We start from the raw sequence: 27644 nt of genomic DNA on the forward strand, positions 1-27644 counted from the left end.
GCACACTCTTCGGAAGTCACAAATGAAGGGCTTTCTCAGCCTCTCCCCACCACACAATGCTGGCTCTGCGCAAGGAAGGGCCTTGGTCGCCTGTGGCCGGCCCCCATTCATCCCCGCCGTGGGACACAGGACCGCTGCCCCTGGGGAAGCTGCCTGTCAAGAACTCCCTGGACGTGGCTCCCCCAGCATCCTAGTGACGGGATCTGCCACGGCCCCTGGGGGGTGCAGCGGGACCCCATCCCCTCCCCACTCTGACACAGGGGCCAGCCTCTGTGCCGAGTCTGTCCCCCACGGCCTTTCCTAAATGATTCCCTCTGCTCGGAGGTCCAGCCTCCCCCCTGCTTGCCCTCTGGCCAGACTTTGCCACAGGGAACCCTCCTCCCCAACTCTGTCCCTGTCCCTGTCCCCCCACCACAGCCTAGGCCTGTGTGACTCATGCTCACTGGGCTCTGGCCGGGGTGGAGAGGTGGCATGGCTGGCCAAACATGGAGCTGTTTGTTCTCGGCCAGCGGCTCAGGGTCACATGGTGGGGGGTGGGGGGAGCGGCGGGGTGGGGGGAACGGGGAGTTCAGAGGGGCTGGGCCGTTCCTGGGAGAGCACCTCCACGGGAAAGCTGAGCGGCTACAAGCCCACTCCCCATGTGGGGATGCTCCCACTGCCAGAACATTCTTCCTCTGTTCTGAGAGCTGCTCCCGGTTGGCGACCTGGAGACTTTAGCCACCTCTGACACCAACCTACAGTGAACCCACTCCCTGGACCCCTGGGCCCCTCCACATCCCCCAGCAGAGCCCAGGGCCTGGGTATGTTGTCAGTGGCTCGAGGCACCGAGGCCCTTCCCACCCACGTGATTTCTGAGCCAATCCAGCCACGGCCCTGTCCTGGCCCGAGTGGCACCTGCGTCCATCTGCCCCAAGAGGGGGTCACGGAGGGCAAGCAGGCCGGGCAGGGCCCTGGCAACCCAGACCCTGGCAGCGGCATGAGCCTGGGGCGTGTCTGGGCACGTGCGTGCGTACCTCTTGTCCCTGTGCACTGTGCACACCCTGTACACATACACCTGAGCGGGGCGGTGTATGCACAATGACACACGCACACAGCTTCCGGTGCTCGCCTTGAAAGGAGAGGGGCTGGTGGCTGACTCTTCTCCTGAAGGAAGAGCCCCCCACCCCCCGAACAACATGAAATGCTCCCTGACACAGACATCAAGGAGCCCGAGCACATGCCCACAGCTCCCTCTAATTGCACACAATTTTAAAGACCATGCTAATTAGGAAGAGTGCTAATGTCTCCACTTAGCTCTTAATAAAGAGCTTGATTTGGGAATTTTTTCCAAGGCATAATTGAGTGGAAAAGCACCCCATCCCACCTCCCACCACTGTACCTGCAGGGCGCCTGCCTGTGCTAGCCACGGACCCTCACAGGGACCCTGTCAGCCACTTGGTGGCAGCGTGCCCAAGCGCCTTGAGGGCCCACAACCCCCCTCGCCCAGAGATTTTCCTGTATGAAAATGGAGCTGTTTCATTCCACATTCTGATGGATCCCCAGGTCACAGCCCTGGCCTGCTTCCTGCTGGGGAAGCTGAGGGCCTGCCGGGCTCCCAGGACCTGGCCACCCCTTCAGGTTGGCTTTGTCCTGAATGCAGAAGGTCGGAAGGGCCGGCCTTGCCAGGTGAAGTCTTCCCCAAGACCCTGGAAGAGAAAGGCAAGGGCCAGGGCACAGAGCCAGGAGGGCCCCCCGGGGAAGAGGACAGACCGCCCGTGGGGACAGGCCTTCAGGGCCTGCTCTGGGCAAGAATTCTCCAGGCCAGGAATAGCAGCAGTCGGCCCACCGCACAGCTGCCCGAGGCCGGAATTAGCGACCCCGACCCTGGGGGACTGGACGGCCCCTCCTTGGGAACCCAGCCTGGAGGACGCCGTCGGCCCCACACCCTATGGCAGGTCTGAGGGAAGCTGGAGGAGCTCCTGCTGCCAGAGAACCAGGCCCCGAGGACTGGAGCCAGGGAGGCCCAGTCCCTCACAGTCTTGCCCATGCCGGCACACACGGCAACCGTGGCAGGAACACGCTACCCTGTATACATGGGAGCCTGGCTCACCCCACAGGTAGGCAAGGGGGCCCCGCAGCAGGGCTGTTCCCACACCCGTCTCCAACACCAGCTGCCCCCCTCCCCCCGCCCTGGGAAATCCCAGCCTCCCAAGTGTCGCCTGGCACCTGGGTACTGAGGGGACGGGCCTTCTGGTCACGCCTGGCCACCTGCTCTCTCGTGGCCCACGGGGGCACCGCAGCCCAAGCTTCCTGCTGGGAGGGGGGACCCCCAAACCTCCTGGCTGAGATCGGGGATGCTGGAGTCCATGCCCCACCCACCCACACGACACACGCGCACAGGGCTCCTTCCCAAACTTTCGGGTGGGTAAGAATCCCCAGGGTGCTGGGCAGAAATGCAGCCCCTGCCCCAGGCACAGGAGGGCCACCTGGGGGCCCCGAGGGCAGGGCGCTCGGACCACTGTGGCTGGTCAAAGTAGCCTGCCAGTCTCGGGGGCCACGCGCCCTCCACAGCCGGCTGCTGCTCTGCGATTCACCCACCACCACCACTGGGCGCTGCCGTCCCGCCAGGCCCCTGAGGCAGCAGCCGCCCCATCAGATGGGGCCTGCCCTCCTGCGGGCTGAGAGCTGCTGGGCAGGGGCCCCGGGACTGCCTCGAGGAAGACGCTTCAGCAGAGCCCAAGGCTGGGTGGGTGGAGGCCTCACCACCGGCAGAGGGGGCAGCATCTAGAAACTTCTGGATAAGTCCCGGGCACTGGGGGCCCCCCAGAGCAGCTCCAGCCCTCACTGGCTCCCAAGGGATGAATGTCCAACAGACACCAGGCACAGGGGCTGCAGTCCTGCGGGCCCCACCAGCACCATGTCCCCCGCACTGTGGGAATCCGCCCCAACCAAGACAGAGGCTCAGGCTGACCGCAGGAGCCACAATTAAAGCGGGACACCCTGCCCCCACCCAACCTGAGATGTAGCTAGGTTGCCTTCCACTCTGAGAAGCCGATGGCCAGAGACACTCGGGGTCGGGGCACTGGTGGTAGATGGTAACATGGGGCTTTCAGATGCCTGCGCTAGACTGGGGCCAGAGGAGGCGGCAGCAGAGGCCAGAGAACCCCTCACCGAGAGCTGCAGGTGTCCCACACAGACCCCCAGATGCCCCAGCTCTGCTCTTCCTCCCTGCAAGGGCGCTGGCCATCCACACCCACACGCAGTCCAGACCCGCCCGTGAGGCAGCTGTAGGATCTTCTGGAAAGGCTCTGGAGCCCACGGGTTCCTACGGCCCCCATTTTACACACGGACACCAGAAGGCCCAAGAGAAGCAAGCTCCTGCTTGTGCGGTAAGTTCAAGGCCCATGGGGCACCTCTCCCGGCCCTTGGAGAGCACATTGCCCCCAAGCAGACCCCCACTGGTGCTGAGACCAGCCCCTCGGGAAGGCCTGGGCAGCCCCCACACACCCCACAGGGAGCTGCCTACTCCGGCCGGCCCAGCCCCGTCGGGACCCCAGAGGCCATCTGGCTCTGCCCCCAGGTTATTAATAGCAGTGACATTTGAAAAGGACGGCCCAGAACCTCAGATGTTGGGTTTCAACTTGAAAGCTGCAGGACTGAGCTCAGCACCCGGTGCTGCTGTCCCCAGTGCCTCAAGGGCCCCCGGGGCCCCCGCCGAGCCCGGCCTGACCCCTGGCCCTGACATTTACACAGGGCCGCCCCTGCCAGCATCCTTGGAGCGCCTGCCCACAGCTCAGGGCCAACACCGTCCCTCTGACCACGGCGGAACGCACAGAACATGACACGGAACTCACCGTGGCTCGGTGTCCTGCGCATGGACCTCCAGTACGAGAGCCCCCCGCCCGGCCCAAGCAGAGGCGGGGGCAGGACTCGCTCATGTGAGGAATCCTGGGGTCCAGGCACAGAGTTCGCAGTGCCAGGCCTGAGGGGATTCCGCCCCCCTGCACCCGGACCACAGGCCCCTTCCCTGCTCAGCCACCAGCGATGAGGCACTCCCTCCCAGCCCTGTCCCCCAGACCCTGCTGCCACGGGCTGAACTGTGATCCCCCAGATTCCTCCGCAGGAACCCTAACCCCCAGGACCTCAGAACATGTCTGCGTTTGGTAATGGGTCTTGGAAGTGATTTAGGTAAACTGAGGTCAGTAGGGTGGGCCCCATCCCCTCTGACTAGCATCCTCACGAGGGCCGAGGGGATGCCCAGGAGGACCTGGCCCAGCCACGCCCGGACCTCAGCCTCGCCGTCCTCCAGCCCTGGCAGGAACACACGCACTCCGTGGTGTCTGACACAGAAGCTGTGAGCAAAGACAGGGGCCAGCACACCCCTGGGGGCAGGTGTGGCCCTAACGCCCCGTCCCCACTGAGCTCCAGAAATTGGTGGTGGCCTGCTGCCCAGACGGACGGCGGACACGTTCAATCCCTGAGCTTTCTGTGAACATCTCCCAGATACAGGCTTGGCCCGATCTGGCCCGAGGGGTGCCACTCCAGCAGCAGCCGGGTCCTGCCAGTCGGGCGTGGTAGGAAGAGCTCCTCCCTCCCCCACACCGGGGCCATGGACCCAGTGGCTTGGCTCTGAGCTCTGCCCAGGGGCAGGGTCCCCATGCTGCCTGACAGCAGGGTGACTGGCTGCCAACCCTGTGGGGACAGGCACTCCCCCAGAACCCAGTGGGCTGGACCAGGCACCACCCCCTAAACGGCCACCAGGATGTCCCTGAGGCAACGGCAGCCCAAGGCCACGGGCAGACAGAGGACCCTGAGGCAGAGCCCAGGCTGTCAAAGTGGAGAGGGCAGGAGGAGCTGGTGGGAGATGGAGGCCCAGCGGCTGCCGACACAGGTGTGGGTACCTGCTCAGATGGGCCACCTACAGTGCGCCGTCTGCCTTCTGCCTGGGAACACTCTATGCTTGCTTCAGAAGCCACAGAGAGCACCTCGACCTCCCTCACTGAGCACCTACTGTGTATTGGGCCTGCTCTGGGTCCCTGGACAGGAGTAAGCACGCGAGGGCCCGCATTCAGGGAGCCAGCCAGAGGACGGTAAGAAACGGGTGACGTGTCCGGCAAGAACATCAGTGCGGCGAGAACTGCTCCAGGCCTAAGTGAGGGGACGGAAGAGCCTCTGGTCTGGGCGAAGGCCCGGCAGCGGGAGCAGGGACAGGACGACCTGCGGGGGGGCAGAGCCAGGGCCAGTGATGGGGCTGTGCCCTGAGTTCACGTGACAAGCCCACTCCTCACCCCTGTGCAGCACTGGACAGGACAGGGTCCTTGGGACTGCCTGCCCCACACCTGGGGACTCCTGGGGGTGAGGAGTCTCCTGGGCCTCTCAGAGCCCACCCTGCTCAACCCTCAAGGCAGAACAGAGCCTCAGGAAAACCCTGTGCACCGTAGGCTTTACTTAGTAGGTACACCTGTGCACACAGTAGGCCCTCAGATCACGAGCGGCTTGGGCTCAGGTCTGTGTGCACACCGAGATAGCGGTGGATCGTGCACACAGTAGGGCCTCAGCCCAGCAGGGACTACAGATACAGGCTTCTGCACACAGTAGGGCTTCACCTTCCAGGAGTCATGCCCCCAGGAAAGCCTCCTTGGAAAGGTGCACCTGCGCCCCTGGTGCCCTGGGCCCCAGCCTCCCTGCATCCAGCTGACAGCCCAGCCCACCGGCCCACTAGCCCCAACCGCAGGGGGGCCCTGGGGAGTCTCGCAGCCATGCAGCCTGCCGGTCGGCCTAGCCTGGCTCCCCTCCAGCCGCCCGAGTCCGAGCTGATCCCCTAATAACTCGATCCATTATGTTGGAGTAGAGTTCCTGGAAACCGGCAGGAAAGGGGAGGCTTCTGTGAATCATCCGAGCGATTTTTTTTAAACCAACAATGGGGCGCCTCTCCCCTCCCTAGGGCAACAGGCTGCCCACGCTTGCTGCTGTCCCCCCACTGCTGGTCAGGTGGCACCGTGCACCCTGAGGGGTGGGGGTCACGAGTACCGATGGACCCCAGGGGCCTGGGCAGAGCAGCAACCCCCTCCAGAGCTCACGGCCCCATCCTTCCCACCTCCAGCTTGGCCGAGGCATGGCTTCTCCCCCATCCCACCGCCCCGAGGTCAGCCTGGCTGGGGGTCAGGCTGCCCACCAGCAGAGAGATCTGCTAGCGTCTGTGAGCAAAATTCCATCCAGCCGCCCACGAGCGCTATTCCCCTGTCCTGGGGTCCGGTCCCCACCAAAGTAATGGCTCCAAGAAGGAATGGGGTCAAAAGGAAGGAGGAGATTCTGGAGCCCAGAGTGACCCACACAGACCACGGGCCTGACTGCCCAGTGTCAGGGTGAACTGTGGCTCCCAGTGCCTGGTCCAGGGCAGGCAGTCAGGCCCCTGGGAACTCCATGTGTGTGTTCTCAGGGACCGCGGATCCCCTTCCCCCAGACGACGGGGAGCCACATCCACCCCACAAGATGCCACGTGAAAGGCGAGGCAGGCGAGCCGCCTCCCCACAGCTTCCTGACCTGACCCCACAAGCAGCAGGAAGGGGCCCGGTCCGTCCGCGGGAGCGGGCCGGTGGGACTCGCCGAACTGTGAATGCCCCCTCCTCACTCAGCCTCCATGTTGCTACAGAAAAAAGGCGGACACGGAGTGGGTTCATTACCACCCAAGGACGGCCAGGCCTGCTGTCCTCCAGTCCTAGTGAGGAGAATGGCAAGACGCACTCCCAGGGCCGTCCGTCCTCTGTCCCCCGCGGCCCGGGCACTCCGCACATGGGGCTCGCAGGCCACCAGCAAGCACACTCCAGCACCCCAGCCCAAGTTACCCTGAGCCAGAGGCTCCCGCGCCCTGAAGGACATCCCCCCGTTGCCCAGGGACCCCCTGACGGTGAGCAGTCCCTGCACTCAGAGTCCTGACTAGTCTCTCGAACCACCAGGCCACGATTTGCCGCCAACACCCACTGGGACACATGCACCTCTGGGCCCTTCCGGCCACACCGAGGGGTCCCCACGCCCCTGACGCAGCACCCTCCCGCATCTGCCCAGGCCCTGTGGGGCTGGGGCTGCGGATGGCCGGGGGCGGGGGGAGCACCGGCCACAGCAGAGGGCCACGCGTCTCCTGGCTGTCGGAAGCCGGCACTTTCGTGACAAATCCCACAATTAGGGAAATCCCCGGGCTCAGAAGAGCTGGGGCATGCGGTCACCTGTTGTGCCCACATCCTGGGGTTCCCTCTGCCCATCATGGGGCGTGCTGCCTGGGGGAGGGGGGCCCGGCCCTCTTGGTGCGGGGGTCTGGGGAGGAGCAGGCGGAACCCGGGGACGCCGAACTCCAGGGGGAATGTGAGAGCTGTTCCCGTCGGACACAGAAGGCACGTTCTGGAGAAGCCTTTGACACCTGCAGCTCTCCTGCACGTATCTGGAAGCTTCTGTGAAGGGGTGAAGGGGAGGCTCCAGAGGGTGTGGGTCTGCAGCATGGCTCCACGGGGGTGCAGAGGCTCGGGCAGGCTGGACCTCAGGATAGCGGCCATGGGGTCGGGGGAACATCAGGCAGCCTGAGACTGATCCCACACAGCCTGGCTGGCTTTCCCAGGGACAGAGTGTCACCAAGCCCCCACCCCGGTTCTGGCCTGGCCTTCGTACCCCCCTGCTGGCCCGCTGGAACGCCCCCCATAGCTGCAGGCCCCCAACTTCCAGAGGCGCCACCCCCAAGGAGTGGGGCTGCCCAAAAGGGTAACATGTGGATCCCACAACGCACGGCTGGAGAATGGGGGGGCGTGCGCCAGTGCGGGGGGGTGGGGCACACAGTGACGCAGGCTTGGGGTGGGACCAGAATAGGGCAGCCAGGGCTGGGTCAGGGTGATGAGGGTTGGGAGCACCAGGGCAGGGGTGAGGGGGCAGAGTAGGCTTGGGGATGTCCCCTAGCCGGCCCAGCCTGGGGGCCCCGGGGCGTGGTCTCCCCGGGGCTGTGCCCCAAGACGCAGCTTCCCAGCCCAGAGGGACAACACGCTGTGTAGCTGTGAGGGATCCCTGAGCCCCAAGCCCTGTGGTTGGGAGTTAGGACGGGGGACGCCCCTGAGGCAAGGAGTGGAGGGGCAGCCCACAGAAGGAGGAGATCGAGGTGTTCACCCCACCCCCGCTGAGCACCCCTGCAGAGCAGGTGCTGGGAGGGGGCGTCAGAAAGGCTACCAGGAAGCCAGCAGGCCACAGGCAGAGACACACGGAGTCGGAGTCAGAGAGACAACATTGATCCCAAGGCAGCCTCGGGGGAGCTCGGCTTGGGGGAGTGGCTGAGACGCTTTCAACCACCTGGTCCCTAACCCTCCCTCCCCGAATCCCTCTTTTACGGTAAAACTCCCAGCTGACGGGGAACAGCCCAGCCCAGCCTGGCTGCCAGATTTCTCAGAACTCCCTGGTCCCACGAGCCCGCCCCCACCCCCACCCAGCTCCTGGACTGCTGGCCACAGCCACGGGATCCGAAAAGGCTGGAGAGTGTGCAGAAGGGTCTCCCCTCTTGGGGAGCAGGTGGCATGGGGCTGACCAGATGGAAACACATGGGGGCAGAGGGCTGGATCTCGAGGTGAGGTCCCCCCTCCCATGCCCACCAGGCAGCTGGAGCGTGCTGGAGGCGGGAGGCGCCCTTGGTGGCGGGGCGGGGGGGGGGGCACCGTCTCTTCCCGGGCCCAGCCTCCAGAACTCTGCAGATAAACAGTCTAAATTAGGAATTAAAACATCCCTTGTTCCCACCAGCCGGCAGGCCGTATTTCAAACGTGCAGGAAACACGCCTGCTGCCTCAAGCCCCAGACTTCCCAGCCAGAGAACTCTGCAAGATCTCCCAGCAGAGATGAAGGGGCGTGGATGGGGTCCCGGGCCCCTGCTAACACCACGCTCCAGCTGCCCTGCCTAGACCTGCCGCCAGCCCCTGAGAAGACAGGAGCGGGTACGGAGCCCTACCATGGGGCTTCTCCCGCTGCCCCAGGCCACGCGGCAGGCGTGGGGAGCCCCGTGACCATCTGTGAAGGGGATGTTGGGAGGAAGCACCCTCCCGACAGCCCCCTCCCTGCCCAGAGGAAGGCCTGGTGGGCACAGGGCAATGATTCCCACCCTCAGGCACTGGCTGGGACTCAGTGTGGGGCAGACTGTGGGGACCCTTCCTCCCTGAGCTCCAACCCAAGACTCCCCTGACCGAGGCTTCCTGCCCACCCTGCTCCCAGTGGGGCCTGGCAGGGCTCAAGCCTGGAACAGGATGCAGCTCTGAGACAGAGGGTGGTCTGGGGTGGACTTCCAGGCATCAGTCAACAGAACGGAGGGGCTCGCCCTGGAATTCCAGACGCTAGGCCCAGCATGTGGGGCTGTCTGCTATGCCAGGAGTTAGCAGGTGGCCCCGGGGTCAGGCTAGGACCACGGGGGCTAGTCCAGGGGTAGCCACCTTCCCTGGGAAGGCGTCCTCGGAGAGGACTTGGAACCAAGGCAGAGGTGGGAGAAGGCGGCATGTCAGGAACGGGGGGCACAGAGGCAGGGAGGGAGGCTGCACCAGAGGCCGGGTCCCTCTCAGAGCCTCCTGCCCAACACAGCCACTGCCTAACTGCCGCTGGGGCAGGGGTGTGTCCTCTCCTAACTCTCCCGCAGCACCCCAGGCAGGGCACTGGCCAGGCATGGGGCCCCTGCCCCTGCGCCTCTCAGGCTGTCCCCCCACACACACACCCCTGTCAATCCCAGCCACAATGAGCATGGCGACAGTGAGAGGGACGCTGTCTGACCCACAGAATCCCGGTGGCGGGAGGGGACACCAGGGTCTGGCTCCAAACACCACCCAGCTGCCTCGGGCCGGGAGGGTCACCGAACCCCAGGAGACACACATTCACACGGCCCCTCTCCCCATGTCCGCTTAGACACTCTGGCCCCCAAGGAGTCACGGCTGCCCGGCCCTTCCGCCTGTGATCAACGTCTCTGTGAGCAAGTTGAGGCTGACCTTCCTCCAGGAAGGAGACCAGGCAGCGCTGAGAAGCCGGACCGGACCAGGGTGGCCGCCGACCAGCCGTGCAGATATCGGGCTCGCCACAGCAGTGAGTGGCGCAGAGCACATGGCCAGAAGGGGCCCCATGGTGACACGTGCAGGGTGGCCAGGGGCTCCCCGGGGGCACCCACCCTCTGATGTAACAGCTGCCCTCAGCCCGTGATGTCAGCCTAGGTAGGGGACACCCTGAGGCTCAGACACATCGCAGATGGGGACAGGGCCCATGAGACTTCAGGCCTCCGTGTCCCATCAGCACGGCCCCTCTGCCCACCAGCTGCTCATCCGAGGACCAAACCCCACTCCCCCAGCCGCAACTCTGCAGCCCATCACTGCCCCTAGGACAAGACCCCAATCTCCTCTCCTCTCAGACAGATGTCCCACGACTCCCGGTCCGGCCAGCCTGAGAAAGGTCGAGGCCGGGCCTGGCAGGACCTGGAGACTCAGATGCGGCCAAGGGCCCAGGAGCTCCAACAGCAACGTGGGGAGCAGAGACCTCGGCCCGGGATCACTGCCCAGCAACCCACCTCCCTCCCTTCTCTGGCCCCCACTCCCCAGCTCTGCAACCCCAATGTCAGATCACTCTGCCATCTGGAATTACCTAGAACCTTCCGCACATCCTCCCTGCTGTCCTGAGCACCCCTGAGCCATCAGCCCCGGGCCCCAGGGCAGAAGGAGCGCAGGAGGCAGGTGGAGGCAGGCAGGGAGCTCTCCGGGACTGAGACTCCCGCCTGGGCTTACCTCCACATGCTGCCTGGGGCACGGGGGCTCCAGGGGATACAGGCCGCCTCCTCCCTCTACCAAGGTCAGCAGGGCCCTGCGAGGGTGCTCTCGACGGAAGGAAGCCCTGGGCCAGGCCACAGGAAGGGGGTGGGTTTACTAGCAGGGGTGTGAGACCAACTGTTGCCCCAGGGAGCCCCATATCAGGCCTGCTGCCCAGACGCTCACTGGCCAGGGGCCGTTCCTGGGGGGCCCCAAGGCGGGCTGCAGACGCTAGACGGAGGAGGTGTGGCTGGAAGAGCCCACGTGGGCCAGGAACCCTGCTTGGTGCTCCACGAGGCTCAGGGAGACCAGGGAGCCCCAGAGCTGATCCAGGACCATTGGGGGCGCTGGGGAGCAGCCCTCCCCAGAAACCTCCCAGGCCGGAACCCTCAGAGAAAGACTATGCTTGGAAAGGAATGTTCTGAATGGACAACAAGAAGTTTGGGTAAAATGGGCCTAAGCGTCCCTGACATCCTTGTGACAGGGGGAAGACACAGACACGCACTTGGAGTGAGCACTTGAGGACACATGGAACAGCTGGCCCCGTCCAGGCCTGGGTCTCGGACGCCCCGCGTCCAGAACTGGGAGACGACACACTCTGTGCTATGCTGTGGGCTGGGGTCCTCTATCACACGGCCCAAGCCCATGCACACAGAGACAAGGCAGCACCACAGCAAGGGAGTCAGGAGGGGGTACCCCCAGTGGCTCCCTGAGCTGCCCTCAGAGCTCACCCGCAGCGGGGGAGGGGCTCTCAGGGGAGTCAAGTCAGGGCCCACGAAACACAACGGGCACCGCCCTGACGGAGTCCCCCCTTCCTACCAGAGCTGTGTGGAGACAGCCTCCTCTAGGAAGCCCTCCCTGAACCATCACATCTCCTATGGGGACAACTGCACAGAGCCACATGCCTCCCCACCTTGCACCCGCTCAGGCAGCCAGAGGGTGTCCCAGAGCAACTGCTGAAGGAGCCCACACCCTCAAGTCAGGAGCCTCCCCACCAGGCTGGCCCTGTCCGAGAGCTGGGCCTGGGCAGGCGGCCAGACTACCGACAGCAGGGTCTACCTGCCCCAGATGCCTAAGCTCCGGCCTTGACACAGACACTCGCAGGCGGGAAGCAAGTCGGGGACCAGGCCACGCACCACCGTCGCCCCCCATGCGGAGGCCCCAGCGTCAGAGCCGGCTGAGCCGACACAGTGGTCCCGCCCACGCCTCCTGGCTGTCAGCGTGGACTGGGGGTTGCCGGAAAGCACCTGGCCTTGAAGGGATCTCACCACCTCTCAGGGTACAGGTGTTCACGCTCCTTCTAGAATGTTCTCCCAAACCAAGCCTAGGCCACATGGAGGCCTGGGTGCTGGCCCCGGGGCCCCAGCCAGCTCCGATGGCCCTGAGGACACACTGCTCCCCCACTCGGCATTTACCGACCCCCACTCTGGGCCAGCCCGCCCCGCACAGCACGTGCGGCGAGCCCAGCAGCAAACGGACCCTCCACAGCCTCTCTTTCCAGCAAACACCCGGGCCGGGGGCCTCTGTTTCCCGCAGCTGCGGGTCTGCACGTGTGGCCTGCGGAGGAAGGAGGGAGGGCCGGCTGCTCGCTGAGATGGGTGTCTGGGGAGGCTGGGGGCCTAGGGGGCTCCATTCTGGGAGCAGCCCTGCACTCGCTAAATTGCTTTATGTAAGTGGGGCCAGGCCAGGAAACCAGGAGCCCGGCTGGGGATTAGTGACAGGCGTTGCCACGGCAACCTGATTAGTGGGAAACATGTCGTCTTTGGGAGTGCTGCTCAGCAAAGGTAAAAGGAACCCCAGAGATTCATTAGCAACAGGTTCCCATGGCAACCGCTCCAAGCTCATTAATAATTTTTTTCTTATTCCAAGTGTGGGTGTTGAAATTCTCCAGAGAGCTGATGAAGGAACGGATGCCGGACAGACAGACACGCACACGCGTGTGCACGCACACGCCTGTTCTTCCCACCTGCCACCAGCCCCACCCCACCCCACCCCGAGATCCGCACAGCACATGCCTCGCCCCACCTGGCTGGCCCCGGGTTTCCGACGGCCCCGACCTGCCTGGATGGCCCCCCACAGGGCAGCCCGATCAGAAGGGCCGCTCTGACCCAGGGGGCGGCCAAGACCACCTCCGCGGGGACACCCCAAAGTGTGTGCAGGAAGGGAGGCGGGGAGGGGCCCGTTCACGCTGCATCAGGCTGGGCGTCGTGCCCGCTGCTCCCCGGCTGCCTCTTCCGGGACGACCGCCAGCGCCCCCACAGAGCTCCGCAGAGACCCCACGTGCGGTGGGGCTGGGGCTCGACAAGCAGACTCCACCTTGGGAACACGCCAGCAGGTCCTAGCACAGCTCCCTCTGCACAGCAAGTCTGCTCTCAGGTGCGCACCCACGAGAACTGACATCAGGGCCACACGGTGACCATGCCGCCAGTCTGCTCTGGTGCTGCACAGGCCAGAAGAGCGGGAGAGCTGACATGCCCACAGACGAACACGCACGGTCTGTCTACACAGCGGGGTGGGGCTCAGCCACAAAGGGAATGGAGCCCTGACAGATGCTACGGCGTGGCCCCAGCTGGAGGATGCGACGTTCAGAGGCCACAGGCAAAGAGCCATGTGGCGTGGGATCCCATTTCTAGGAAACACCCAGAAGAGGCAGATCCAGGGACGCAACGAGATCAGGGGCGCCAGGGCAGGGGCTGGGGTCTCTCTTGGGGGACGAGAACGTTCCAGAGTTAACGGTGAGGGCCGTACAGCTCTGCGGGCTGTAAAAACCAGGCAATTGTGTGCTTTCTGCATGAGTCGTGCGAGGACACATCCGTGACAGCACAAGCGAGCGTGTGCTCGGAGTTCCAGAGGCCGCGCAGGGACCCACACTGGGCCACACTTTCCCGTCGGGACACAGGACTCTGGTCCTGCATGCCCCTGGGCCGACACCAAGACAGGGGCTCCCCACAGTGAACAGGGCAACTGCTTGCCTCCACCCCCCCGCCCCTGGGTCGGCGGGAACCGGCGACCAACCCGTGGGGCGTGCACACCTGCTGCCCGCTGGAACGTGACCCAGAGCCCGGCCACGGCCATCTGGGACGGCAGGGCCCCCTGCTCCATCCTGGCCATGCGGGGCGGTGGGGCGCCCTGAGGAAACGTGACGACACAAGCTCTCCCTGACCCAGGTGGTTACTGGGTCTGAGGCAGCAGACGGGATGCTTCTCCAGGTGCTGCCTGTCCGGGAGCTGGCTCCGGAGCGGAGGGACGCAGAGACCTGTGGTCAATGGGCGCACGGGCCGTCCCCCACGGACCCGCCTGCTGCCAGTCACGCCCCCACACGGCCCCTGACCCGACCCAGACTCGCAAACCTGACGGTCTGCTGGGTCACGCTGGATATGGCCCCAGAGGGAGAGAAGGGAAGGTCGCGGGGTGGGAGGCCAGCAAATCTCTGGACATCGCACACCAGGACAGGGCGTGTGCAGGGATGGAGGCCCCCCACACCCGGGTGTGCTCAGGTGTCAGCCCGGGCCCTCCGAACCCCCAAAGCCAACAACCTCATCTCTGCCCTGGTGCCCCCTCCCTCCCCGGCCCCCCAGCCTCTGCCCGCAGGCTCCCACAGCCTGAGTCCCCTCCTTAACCAAGTGACCCCCGTTTTACAGTAAAATTTTTTTAAAAAAGGTAAGCTCTGGAACATTCAGAAACGTCAGGCACGCCCGGTTCTAAAAGGTGACACCGCGGTCTGTGGTTGTGGGTCTGTGAGCCTCTGGCCCCAGGCCCTCCAGGTCCCTGGTGTGGATTCGGACTTCTACAGTGTTCCTGGGACAGAAGCATGGCCCCAAGGTAATCCCGGCTAGTGGGGCCAGGCAGAGAGTTCCCAGGCAGCGGCCCCATCCCCCTGCAATCGGCCGGTGTCCTCCTCACCAGGACTCTCCCTGCCGTGCCCTCTGCCAGCCCCTTCCCGTGTCCCGCCTCATCCCCCAGCAGCCCCCCTCAGCCTCCAGGCAGGCCATGCGCCCCATGTGAGCGGTCCTCCAGGTCCCGGAACGCCCTGCACCAGACCTCCCCGAGAGGTGCCTACAGGGCACTCCAGCTAGCTCAGGACTTCAGGGGCTGGGCCTGCCACGCCTGAGGGCACGTCACACGCATGCCGGACAGGGCAGGCCAGCTCGGGGCCAGACCTCACGGCTGCCCTGCCAGCAACCCGTGCCCCAGACCGCGTCCCAGTCCACATCCATGAGGCGCTAATGCAAGCTGACTCATCAGACTGCGGCTGGCTGGGGACCGGTGCAAAGACAAAGGGACGCAGCGGGTGCATGAGGCTACATGGCCCCCACCCGGCCTAGGGAATGTCCCCTGGGCCTCCAGGCATGGGCTCCGTCTCTGTGGGGGGCTAAGGCCGCAGACAGGCCGCACAGACGCCCAGTGCCCCTGCCTGGGCCCACACCCCAATGCCCTCCATGCCAGGTCCCTGGGCCACTGCCCATCACACAGCACCCCGGAGTCCACCACCACCTGCCAACCGCTCTGCCCACAGTGGCCCCACAGCCTGGGAGCAACCGTCCCCCAGACCTTCACACCCTGGCCCCGCAGAGCCCCGCTCTCCTCTACCCTCCCCACCCCCGCGACTCAGCCAAGCCCTGCCGGGCACCCCAAACAAGGCCCCGGGAAGCTGGGGGTCACGGGGAAGGCGGCACGCCCTTGTCACCCAAGAATGAAGGGGCACTGGGCTCCAGGGTTGGAGGAGGGTCCTCTGGGAGCCCCCCCAGACAGGAGACCACCTCTTCTCTGGCCACCCCCCAGCCCCTGTGGCTTCTCAGAGGGGCCGGTCCCCCGAGTCTCTGTTGCTGCAGGGGGGGGTTCCCCAGCTGGGAATCCAGCCCCATCAGTCCCTGCAGAAAGCCGTCCGCCTGACCACAGGTCTCAGGATGGAGTCATGCTGGGCTCAACCTGGGGCTCTGTCTCTGGTCCTGACACTCTATCTGCGTGTCCCTGGGGCTGCAGGGACCTGCAGGGGCCGGGGGAGGACACTGGTGGAACGAAGGCCTCGGACTCCCAGAGGCGTCTGTGGGACTCTATCCTGGGGAGACAGGCCAGTCCAGAAAAAGGGACTTGCAGAGCGGACATCGGGACAGATCCTTCCCTGGGGAAGCCCCCCCGGAAGCCCAGAGGACGTGGGCACATAGACAGGCGCGACCCCTGCCCCTCCTCACCACGGAGCCTGGCCTCTGACACCCTGCCAGGGCCCAGAACGGGAGGGGTCCCCTAGGCTCAAAGCCCAGGCCTGCCTTGCTGCCAGTGACTTCAGCGGCACACGCTCTGTCCACCCCAAATTGCTCCGAGTGGCTGATTTCACGGTCGGTTTTCCCTCTCCCCGGGTGGCTTCTCGTCAGAGAGCCTGACACGGCCCAGCTGGCGTGACTCATATCCTAACAAGGACTCCCTCCCGGTCAGACATCCAGCACCCCCTCGAGCTCCCTCTAGGGGGACAGCAGAGGGCACGCCCAGGGTGTGCGAGCTGGGGCAGCAGGAGTTCAGTCTGGAGGTGTCAGCATGCCAGGTCCTTCTGGGGGTCCCTCCGTTCCAGGGGCCGCAGGAAAACCTGACGGTCATGGACCCACAACCCCAACTTCCCATGATCTCATGCACGGTCTGCCTCTGTCTTTGCTTCTCTCCTGAGCACACGCGCCGCCGTGCCAAGGGCCCCCCACTGTACGCTGACCTCGTCTCACCTTGGTTATGGCCACAAAGACTCAGTCGCCATGGAAATCCACGTTCTGAGGTTCCTAGTAGACGTGAACTCGGGGGATACTAATCACGCCAGTACAGTGGCTCCCATGTGCCAGCTGGAGAGAGCGACGTGCACAGCCCCAGAGCCCCTGCCAGCTGTGGTGCCCCCGCCTGCCCCTGACCCAGGCTGCCCCACGATGCCCTGCTGCAGAGCAGGGGCACGGCCTCTGAAAGTACCCAGCACTGCCATCTTCCCGTTGCTGCTTCTCTCCGCCCCTGTCAACAGCTCCCCGGCCAGTGGGGACCCCTCCCCGGGCCAGCACCAAGGGCAGGGCCAAGAAGACTTGCCCTAACCAAGTCCCAAGAGGTCACCCAAAGGCCACACAGCTGGGAGACAGCTGGCCCTAGACCCTCTGGGTCGCCTGAGGAGCAGGTTCAAAGGTCGCCCCTGGGGCACGAAGTGGGCAGCGTGGGCTGCGGCCTCAGGTCTGGTGCCAGGAACACCCACCTGAGAATCTGGGGGGCTTGTTCCCATAGGTACCACCCAAAGGCCATCGGAGAAGACCCGAACTCTGCCTGTCCCCGACAGCCTGGTCCCTGCAGCCCAGCTCCTTGGCCATCCTCCCAGGGGATACGCGGCCCTCCATCCACGGGCCAGTGGGTGATCCCCAGCTCCCCGGCCCCCCAGTGGCCGAGACTCCACGCTACTGCTCCAAAGGATGGAAATCGAGTGGCAAGGGGGACCCACACCCAGAACGCAGGCCCCTCCCTCAGATCAGGAAACACAACCTCAGAATAAGTCCTTGTCCACCACGGCCCTCAGCTTCGGGGTGGGGACCCAAGGGGCCCCAGCCTCTGACACAGGGATGAGGTCTGGAGTAGGAGACCCCCCAAGCTCAGACTACCTCTGCTTCGCTCCCTCACACTTCAAAGACACACACCCTGTCCACCCCAACAGCTCTGCTCTTTCTAAAGAACACCCACCTCTGCCTCTCCCTTCCGCGTTCCCGTGTCCGCGACTGCACACCCCACACGCAGTCCGGGGACGGGGAAACCGAGGGGAGCCCCATGTACTCTCAGAGCCGGGGACAACATGGAGGGCAAGCCCAGGGGTCTCCAGGGCCCTCTCCCCTGGCCTGCCGCGCACTGGCCTGGGCCCTTCACCCGTTGATCAGGGTCCCCAGTGACCCCACGCTATCAGTGACCAAGAGGACAATCGGGACCCTGTGAGGAAAAACCGAAGCTGGCGTGGGGCCACTGCCACGCTGCAGGAAGGGGTACCAGGAACACCTAAGGAATCCTGGAAGGCTCTGGGGCCCTCCCGGGGTGAGGGGGCTCGGCCTTGGGGCCACACGCCCTGCACAGCCGGTGTCGTCCCCACCTCTCCGCCCAAGGTCCTCAGGCCAATAAGGAGCTGAGACCTAGGGTCCTGCTGGCGGCTGCACCCTCCACACCCAGCATCCAGAGCTCCAACCTCCCCGAGCGTGGGAGTGGGGGAGGCACCAGCAGAGCCCAGAACAGAGAGGACGGCGTGACCAAGCAGGCTGGCCGCGGCTGGCCACGCATGTCTCAGCACCTGTGCCAGGGTCTGGCTTCACTCGGCTCCAGCAAGACAAGGAACGGCACCCCCCCCCCCAGGAGGACTCACCTGCCCGGGGCTCTGACCGGGCCAGGGGAGCTGCTGGCCCCTGAGCACCCCTGAGCACGACCGCCCAGCCCACCCACACCCGCCCCTGGTGGGCTCCGTGCTCTCAGTAACATCAGTTCCCTATCCTGTGTGAGCGCTGTGATCGGCAGACGCGGAGGCCGGGCCTGGGGCCACCCAGCGTGAGCGCGTTGGCGGCCAGATCACAGGCCCACCTGTACCTGTCTGGCCCTGGGGCCGTCGCGGGACCAAGACTTCCGTGCCCCGGGACAGTGCTTCTGCTGTGCGACACCTTTGCTCCTCATGTGCGTTACGAAGAACGCAAGGGGCTCCTGGTGCCCCTGAACCCTCCCCCACCCAGGAGCAACTCGGGGACTCCCCTCACAACGCTGCCGGCTGCTGGGGTGCACGGGGGGGGGGCATCGCGCCCACCCTGCACGCTGATTTCACGCCCTCATCCACGGTCCCACTAATCACAACTCCAGGAGCGGACAACTCCTCCCGGCAGCCGGGGGGCCAGGGACACACAGCCTCGCCTCCCCTGCACGGCGTTCGTCTGTTCCGGGGGGCCCTGTGAGCAGAGCTGCTACTCACTCAGCGGAGACGCGCAGCAGAAGGCCCCCATCTGTCATCTGCGGCGGACACGGTGCTCTGGGGACGGTGCCCGAAGCCGCTGCCAGCTCCCGAGGGCGGGGCTGTCTTCCTCTGTACCCCATCCCGTCTGGGAATCCAAGCCTTAAATAACGATGTAAGGCCGTCCCCGGACTCCACTCCCCCATCTCCTCACTGCAAATTCAACGGGGGTCCCTGTGACTCAGGGGTATTCCTGTTCCTACCTGTGTCACCACCGAAAAAAGAGTGTAACCGAGTCATCGCGACCCTAACCCAACACCCATTTGCCATGGAAAGAGAAAGCCTGCTCCCTGACCAGGCCTCTGGTGGGGAGAAAGACAACAGGAGAAGGGGAGACGGCGGGGAAGAGGGAACAGGGACTGGACACGAGGACACCTGGATGCAAAGATAACATTTCCCCCCCTGACTTTGATGGCTTGGGACCGAGGTCCGGCCCCTGAGAATCCAGCAAGCAGACTGAGCGGGACAAGCACGGCTGCCCTGATTCCTCTCAGGGATGCCTGACAGGCCAGCCCATCCCCCACATCCCTCCACATCCTGACCCCGGACCAGGGGTCCTGCAAGCCGTTCCGGGAGGTGCTGTCTGGCCCGCTGCACCACAGGAAGGTGCAGGGAGCTCCCTGGACCCCTCTGAGTGCTCTGCCATGCCAGGGAGGATGGGACACCCACAGGGTCTGAGAGGGTCCTCTGACAGTCCGGCACCAGTTGTGTCCTGCCCACACGTCACGGGGGTGGTGGGGGAGTGCCGGCACCTTCCTGTCTCCTGGCCTCTGTCCCTGCAGTGCCCTCCACCTGCTCCTCTCTCCCTACCTCTCCTCTATTTTTCCCCGACCCTGGTCCCCACATCACGGCTCCCTTAAGGGGTGAGTCCAACCCCACCCCCCCCCCCCGGGGGCAGAGCTCTTCCCTGAGATACAGCCCAGGCCCACCATACTCACTCCTGGCCTCCCTGCCTCCCATCGCCTTTACCTCGCAGCAAAACCCAAACAGCTGCAGACTCACGGATACATCCTACCTGCCTCAGGACCTTTGCTTGTGCCATCCCCCTGCAAGGCACATTCTTGCTCCATATCCTCCCAAAACCAGTCTCTGCGTCCACTCAGCTGCTGTAAACTCCCCAGCCCCCAAGAGCCTCCATCTGGTCCCCCCAGCCCAGTGCCTCCACCAAGATCAGGCCAGTGGAGCCCTGATGCAGCGTGACTGATGGCAGGACACACTGAGCACACGGCGGGAGATCCCCGAGTCCTGCAGAGAACCACAGCAGGCCCAGCACAAGGACCAGCACAGAGCTTAGGCCGAGAGAGGTCTGTAGAATGAAGAGGCCTTGCAGTCCCCGCCGGGCTCAGGGCCCCCAGGCCCTCTGTAGAGTCCAGCTGGACTGCAGATGTGGGGATGGGGCCACACCTGGCCTCACCACGGCACACGCACACCCCATTTAATCAGTGCTTCCCGACCTCTGCCGACTAAGCAGGCCGCCAATAAGCTCGATGAACACCAACCGTCTGCCCAGCTCGGGGTCCCAGGGGTGCCCGGATGGGGGCACAGGGCAAGAGAATAGTCTAGGCCACAAACCTTCCTGGGCTGACCCCAAGGAAGCTGCGGAGACGCAGGAAGCCAGGTCCGTCCCCACAGACACACACTAACCCCCTTCCGTTGCCTGCTCCCCTCAAAGGCTGAGGCTGCCACAGATCCAGACTTTTCATCAGAGACCGATTCCCAAAGACCAAACCCTTCCGCCTCCTCGTGGGAAGCAGAAACCCTTATAAAACCCACAAAAATCTTCCCGCTCCTTCTCTACTACAGCTCCTATCCACCCACACAGCCCAGCCCGACCTCACTTCTGCCAGGAAGCCCTCCTTAGCAGCCCACAGAACCCAAGAGAAGGCACCTTGCTGCCCAGGTCTCACTCAGGGGCCAACAAGAGGTCAGGCCCGTGTCCAAGGACACCCCCTCCCACCAAGCCCTCCAGAAGCAGCCAAGCTAAGAACAGGGCTCCCCCAACCCTGCCTCTGGCAGGGATTCAGACCCACCTTGCCCCGCTGCCCGCCCCAGCGCTCAGGACCAGCAGTCTCCCTGTGAAGCCCCCTACCATAGCCGGCTCCGCTCACGCCGGCCCGGAGAGCAGGGACAGGCCCGTCCCAGCCAGCACACACTCAGGGCTTGGCATGTGCGTGAGCAAACAGCGGCGCAGTCCAGACACACGGGACAATCACCGTCCCTCGTTCCTTCTTCAATCGGAAAAAGGGAGCCACCGGGAGAATGGCCTGCAGCGTGGGGAGCCCAGGGCCCGTGCAGACACGCCACGCCCTGGCCAGCCCACAGAGGTGAGGCCCCCCACTCTGCACACATCCCTTCTGCCTTCATACCCCCCCATTCTACCAGGTACGGGATGGCCTTCCCCTCGGCCCACCCCAGGCCCGTCCAGCACCCATTTCAGAACCTGTCAAGGACTCCCCACGAGAGGCCTGCCTGGGGACTCTCAGTCCAGGCAGAGACACACATGGATGCCAGGAGAACAGAGACCCAGGTCCAGGAACAAGATGCTGGCATGAGGAGGGGCTTGAAAGGGGAGCACTCCCAGGGCTCTGTCCCCAGAGCACACAAAGGAAGCCCCGTGTGTCAGGCAAAGTGTGCCGGGGAGCACGGCCACAAGGTCAGGAAGGTGAGCATCACGTGTAACTGTCCTGCTTGGTTCCGGTCTGCGGGAGCAGAGTGGGCTGCAGGATGGAGAGAAGGACCGGGCCTGTTCTAGGTCAATGCCCTCAGTGTCCACACCAGGACACCCACACCCACTGTGAGCCCTGCGTGCCCGTGGCGGCCGGACGGCTAGCAGCAGCTTTCATGAGATGCCTCTGAAAACCCAGACTGGCCCAGCCTCGCACCCCTGACAAAGACAGGGACCTGAGAGTCTGACTGGGCTCCCCCAGCTCTGCCCTCCAGCAGCTGCGTGACCTTGGTGTGTCCTCTGGCTTCTCCGAGCCCTAGGCTGAGGCGCACCCTGTACCTGGCCCCTGGGAGGTGACTCCTAGAGGTGCGTGCCACCCGAGCCCCCAGGGGCTTCCTCGGCACCCTCCTGGTCCCTTACACCCTCGCTGGGCTGCAGCCAGCCTCCCCTGGGGCCCCATCCAGAGCAGTGAGCGTCCCCAGAGGCCCCACGGGCTGGGTGCTAGGACGCAGCAGCTGCGCGGCCGGCAGACAGGCACGGAGTCAGGAGCCCAGGGGGAGCCCGGGCAGAACATAACCCAGCCACGCAGGCTACAACACACAGATCCCACCCACCTTCCTCTATAAATAAACCTGTGTAGGAGAAACGGCGCTTGCCCCGAAAGTTCCAGCGCCACTGTATTTTCAAAAAGCCAAGTCAATTGATAAGGACGTAGATTGCCCTTGTCGGCTCCTCTGCCGCGTGTCGGGAGTCCCCCTTAGAGCCCGAGCAGACCACGCAGTATCGTGGGTGCTGGGGTCACCCCCACAGGGATTCCCAAGAGCTTGGGGGCTTGGGGAAGGCCCCTTCCCGCGTTCCAGTCGCCGAATGAATCGCGGTGTGGGGCTGTGACGTGGGCTGGGACTGCGCCAGCCTCCGGCGAGTGTGGGTTCCCAGAGCAAACCCAATTATCCCACTTGGCTCTCTGACTTTGTCTCCTGCAGCAGGGCAGACAGGGAGCTGGCGGTGTCAGCCGCACCCCATGTGTGCCCGAGGCCAGCCCGTCGGCCCGCAGGAATCCGAGTGCTCCGCCGAGCCATGCAGAGGCCCCAGGAGCTTGCCAGGGGAACCAGTCCCCACCTGTCCAGGCACGCGGCTTATTTTAGGTTTGCCCCAGAGCCGACACGCCCCCACTGCTTCAGCCTGGCGTCTGCTGGAGGTCAGCAGCTGCCCCCACAAGGCCGAAGGCTGAGCCGTGCCCACCCTGCCTGACAGACGCAGGATCTCCACAGAACACAAATGAGCAGGATCTGAACCCACCTCCTAGCAGTGCCATCCCCCTCCAGCCCGGTGGCCCTCCTGCTCCCAGAGTGACAGGGAATCCCTCTCCTTGGGTCACAAGGACGCACAGAGATGGGGACGCCACCACGAGGCCCAGCTGGCCCCCTCCCCCAAGCCACTCTGGCTTCACCCTATCTGCATGAGCCACCCCTGCCCCTGCTCCCCTACACGGAGTCACACACACACGCGCCTGTCAGATATGCCCAGGAACACAGAACACCCCAGCACCCCTGGGTCAGACCGTTACACTCCCTCAGCCTCCAGGGCCCGGAGCAGCCAGACACGGGGCTGTCAGCGGAGACAAAGCACAGGCCCCACTCGGCTCTTTCCCTATCTGGTCTCTGCACACACTTGGAAATGCCGCACACGCACGCAAAGCTGGCCGCCAGGCCTGTCCCAGCCTAGGGTGCTCAGACAGACACGGCCCCATCACCCGCCATGACACCCAGCCATGCCACCTTCCTGCCAACCACGAGGTGCCCGGGCTGTCTCCAGGCCGGAGTTCCAGAGAGGACGGACCATGCCCCAACATGGGGGAGGTGTCGCCCGCCGACTGCCGAGGGTGCAGGCAGCCAGGCCCGGAGCTGGCTACTGGGCTGCGACCATGACCCCCTTCTTCACAACCGGGAGCAGAACTGGACTCGGCCAATGTTTGGATTTGGAAAAAAAAAGTAATGTGGGTCTTACTACTTTTCACGGTACAGTTTCCTCTTTTACATTTAATATTTATACAGTTAAACACACAAGGTAGGAAAAATATACACACACGCTGCTTTAGCCTCTGCCTCAATTTTGACAAATAAAGTTTACTTGCAGGTCCCCACCTCAGTCAACCCCCACCCCCTGTCCCTGTCTGTCCAGGATGTCCAATCTCTCCAGGGCAAGGGGCCTGAAGGCACAGCACCCGCGGCACCGCCTCCTGAAAACCAGCTCCCACCACCAGTGAGAAGAACCAGAAAGCCAGGACCCAGGGCCAACCAGAGCCCACCAGGACAGCCCCCAAACACCATCTGCTGGGGGGGGGGCACCAAACGTGCCGCCTACATCCCAGAAGTGCCCCCTGGCTGCCCCAACACCACTCTGGAACCTTCTCTGAAAGTCTGTGCCACTCTGGCTGGAAGCAGAGAGGGGGCCCCCTCCTCCAAGGCCAGGAAAAGCCCTAGGGGAAGGGACCAGAGCGCACAGAGCCAGCTGCGTCCCTGCCCCCCACCCCCAGCTGCGCATGACTTAAATCAGCCCCAGCACGGAGTTCAGCCTGGAAAGGAGAGTTCACAACCAACGTCACGGCATCTCTCCGTGGAAAAGGGCCGGCAAACTCGCACCGCCTCCGGGCCCCACGGGTCTCCCGCAACGCTCTGAAGCGCAAAGCACGGGCTGAAAACTTCGCTCCCCTTACTCTACTTCCCGCCGGCCTCCCCCTCCCCAGCGGGGGTCCCGCCTCTGGCGGACAGTCTGTAAGCCCAGGGGCCAGCACTCCCGTCCCGACCTCCACCCAAGTGGGCACGACTTCCCGCGCGGCCGACCCCTGCTCCCCTCCAAGCTCGTGATGGCCTCGCGGCTTCTCTCCCACCCTCTCCCATCCCGCGCTAGCTCGGCACCGGGGACACCCCGGCCGGGTATGGAGCGAAGCGCCCCCCTGCCGTCCCTGCCCTGCCCTGCCGCTCCCCGCGCGCCCATCCCGCTCCGGGTCCAACGAGTCCGGCCTCGCGGGGGCCACGCGGAGGTCCCGCGCGCTGGACCCCTAGTCCCGCACCGCCGCAGCCCGGTGGCCCTGGAAGGATATGGGTTACAGACCAGCCGGAGACACCAGCTGCGCGGCCGCGTGGTCTGCCCGAGGCAGAAGAAGACCGTGGCCGCCAGCGCCGGGTACGGGACGGGCTGCTCCTCGTCGGCGCCCAGCTCCGCGCCCCGCTCGGCCTCCGGGCTCTCGGGGGGTGACGCGCCAGGCCCGGACCCCGGCTCCGCCTTCCGCCCCGGCACCCCGGGGCTCGCCGGGGACGCCCCAGCCGCCGCCGCCGCGGGGCCCGGGGCCGGAGCGCCCAGGGGCACTCGGACCTCGTCGGCCGCCTGCACGCCCTCGGTCATGGTGGCAGCGGGCAGCACCTGCGGGGTGACAGGCGGTGACCGGGGCCCGGGAACGACACCCCTCGCCCGCCTCGGGCACAGCGGAGCTGCGGGAACAGCCGCGGTCGCCGGGATGTCTTTGTCTTCCCTTATTAGAGACAAATGCGCCCCCCGCCCCCGCCCGCCCCCTCCCTCCGGCGAGGGTTGGGCCGCCCCTCCCCCACCGCCGGGGCGGGGGGCCCCAGGGGCCCCCTCGCCGGCTCCGCTAAGTTGAAGAGGGTCCCGCCGCGCAGTGGGGCGCGCGTCCCCGCCGTGTCTCACCTAGCTCCGGCGGCCGGCGGCGTCCCCGCGGGCATCGCCCGGGCGGCGCGGTCACCGCGGACCCGGCACGGCGCTCGGCCGCGGCTGGAGCGCGCCGCCCCCGGCCCCGAGCCCCCGGCCCCGGCCCGCCGGCTTCGGCTCCCGCTCCGGCTGTCCAGGCGGCGACGGCGGCGGCCCCAGCGCGGAGGGGACCGCTGGGCGGACGAGCCGGGGGTGCGGGGCGCGGGGCCGGGGGGCGCGGGCGGGGGCGCGGCGCGGCGAGCAAGCCCGGAGCGTGTCCGCGCGCAGCGCAGGAAACTTCGGAGTGAGCCGCGGAGGGCGGGGGCGGGGCCGGCGCGGGGGCGGGGCCGCAGGGGCGCCGAGAGGGAGGGGCCGCCCCCGCCCCGAGGCACGCGCGCGGCGACCCTCCCCCATCGCTGAGGGCGCCCGCCGGTTCCCAGGGTCCCGGGGGGGGCGGGGGCGGAGCTGGACCCCACCGCGTCCCCACCCCCTCAATGGGCGCGCGGGACGCCACGGGGCGCGCGCGGAGCGGCTCGGCGGGGGGGCGGGGAGCGGCGCCAACGTGCTCTCCGCCCCCAGCTGCGGGGGCGGCCCGAGTCGCGGAGGCGGGCTCTCCCCTCCCCCTCGCCGCCGCCGCCGCCGCCGCCGCCGCCGCGCACCGCCCCTACACCCCGGCGACGCGGGCCGGGGTCGCCGAGGGGGCGGGGCCGGGCGGGCGTGGGCGGCCGCGACCACGACTGAGAGGCTGCGTGCCCCTCCCCCTCCGCGTGTGTGTTTTGGGTGTGACCGTGCCCGTGTGATGCGCTGCCGTGTCCGTGGGTGGGATTCTGGGCGCGCCTGCATCCGCATCTCCCCCAGCACCGGCGCGCGCGCAAACGGGAGGCAGTTTCGGCGAACTTGTCCGCTGCCCACCCCTCCCGGGTGGAGACCCCTGAGGGCCTGGGAAAGGGGAAGGGGCCAGGCCCTCCTGCAAGGCTCCAGGCTCTCACACTGAGCACATACAAGACAGGTCACTGGAGCGCCTGTATTCCCGGGGTCCCTCCACAGCGGAGTCCTCGCGGGGCCGGCAGCACCTCAGAGCCTGGACCAGACCAGGCGGGCCCCACCAGGCCCACAGAGAGCCCTGCCTGCCAGTTGTCAGCAGGGAGGGCGCCCCGCGGCTCCTGACTCCTCCCCACCCCAGCGCCCCGCCTTGGTCGTGGTGGAGGCTCCTACTTTCCCCACCCGTCCCTGTCCCCACCCCACTTCCTCTGGGAGCACCTTCCCCACACCCCAGGCAGCCCTGGAGGGGCGGCTCCCTCCCTCTTTCCAAGCCCATCCTCAGCGCCCAGAAAGCCCCTTCCTCTGGACAAAGAGCAGGCAGTTGGTCCTCACGAGTCCAGTCCAGGAGCCTTGTTTGGGCCTCACCAGCTGCTGGCATGGCCTGGAGTGGGGGCCACCTGGCAAGCCTGCAGTTAGGTCCCTGCCAGCCTGAGCTTCCCCACCTGCAGGACAGCAGGCCAGGTGTAGCCCTGATGGGGAGGGGGCTGTGTGGGGCAGGGGCTGAGCAGGGGCAGAGGGGGAGGAAGGCCCCAGGAGGCAGCTGTGCCCCAGGAAGGCACTGGACGAAGGGACAGGAAGACATGGCTGGGGCAGCTTTGGTGCGGGTCTCAGGAGGTGCCCTGGACAGGCTGCTCTCCTCTCGGCAGGGCCTTCTCTTGTATACGTGAACTTTTCAAGAAAAGGAAAACATTTACTCTATTTTAATGCTCCTACTTAGCATTGGAGGGCCCCAGCCGGTAATTAAGGTCCTCAAACAGCAATTAGGGCCCTAGCTCGGGAGGAGAAGGCTCTGGGAGAGCCCAGGGCCTAGAGCTCAGCCCTACAGGGAGGCTTGCAAGCAGGGGACAGACACCAGAGCTGAAGCAGGTCCCTGATCTCCTACACACTCATTAAGTCTAGGGCGAAGCTCCAGGTTGGTTTTAGTTGGAGGCTGTTACTGATTTGCTGGACAAAAATGGGGGGGGGGGGTCTGCAGTGTGCCAGGTCTGGGTGGAACTGGGGGTGTAGTGACAAGGACCAGTACAGGCCTTGTCCTTGTTCCCTGGAGCTTCATTCCAGGAAGGAGGCAGCCAGTAACGCATCCTTGGATGCAGGACAAAAACATTTACAAACTGTGTTCAGTGCCATGGACAACCGAGAAAGGAAGCAGCAGACATATTGAGAACAAGAAAGCAGCCAGAAGAGGAGCAAAGGGTTATTCCCAGCAGTGAGAGCAGTCTGTGCAAAGGCCCCGTGGCAGACAGGAGAAAGCTGACCCAGAGAGAGCCTGGAGTGCGTATGTGGTGGGCGGACTGTGAGGTGTGGTGCCGGGGATGGGGGGGCAGGACAGAGCTTCTGCAGGATCTTGTGGTACAGGGAGGAAACTGTCATTCTAAATGAGAGACTGTCACCCTCTTCTGTCGCGCTCCATCTTCCAGATGTCTGCAGAAGGGACAGGGCCATGGATTTTTAAAGTAGACATTATTTTTTAAAG

At 65.3% G+C, this 27644-nt stretch overlaps 1 protein-coding gene across 2 annotated transcripts in view; it reads right to left on the reverse strand.

Annotated features, from left to right (window-relative positions):
• CACNA1H (calcium voltage-gated channel subunit alpha1 H) overlaps positions 1-25280 on the reverse strand; it is a 56265-nt gene extending 30985 nt beyond the window's left edge. For both annotated transcript variants that reach the window (XM_045071963.1, XM_045071962.1), the window contains exons 1-2: positions 25130-25280; positions 24528-24847 (exon numbers count right to left, since the gene is read on the reverse strand). In XM_045071963.1, coding sequence (XP_044927898.1) covers positions 24528-24829 — 302 coding nt within the window. In that variant the 5' untranslated portion in view covers positions 24830-24847; positions 25130-25280. The remainder of the gene's footprint in view (positions 1-24527; positions 24848-25129) is intronic.
• Positions 25281-27644: the final 2364 nt, after the last annotated feature.

Source organism: Mustela putorius, unplaced genomic scaffold, assembly GCF_011764305.1.
Source record: "Mustela putorius furo isolate JIRA1106 unplaced genomic scaffold, ASM1176430v1.1 tig00004007_pilon_pilon_pilon, whole genome shotgun sequence".
NCBI classification, from domain to species: domain Eukaryota; kingdom Metazoa; phylum Chordata; class Mammalia; order Carnivora; family Mustelidae; genus Mustela; species Mustela putorius.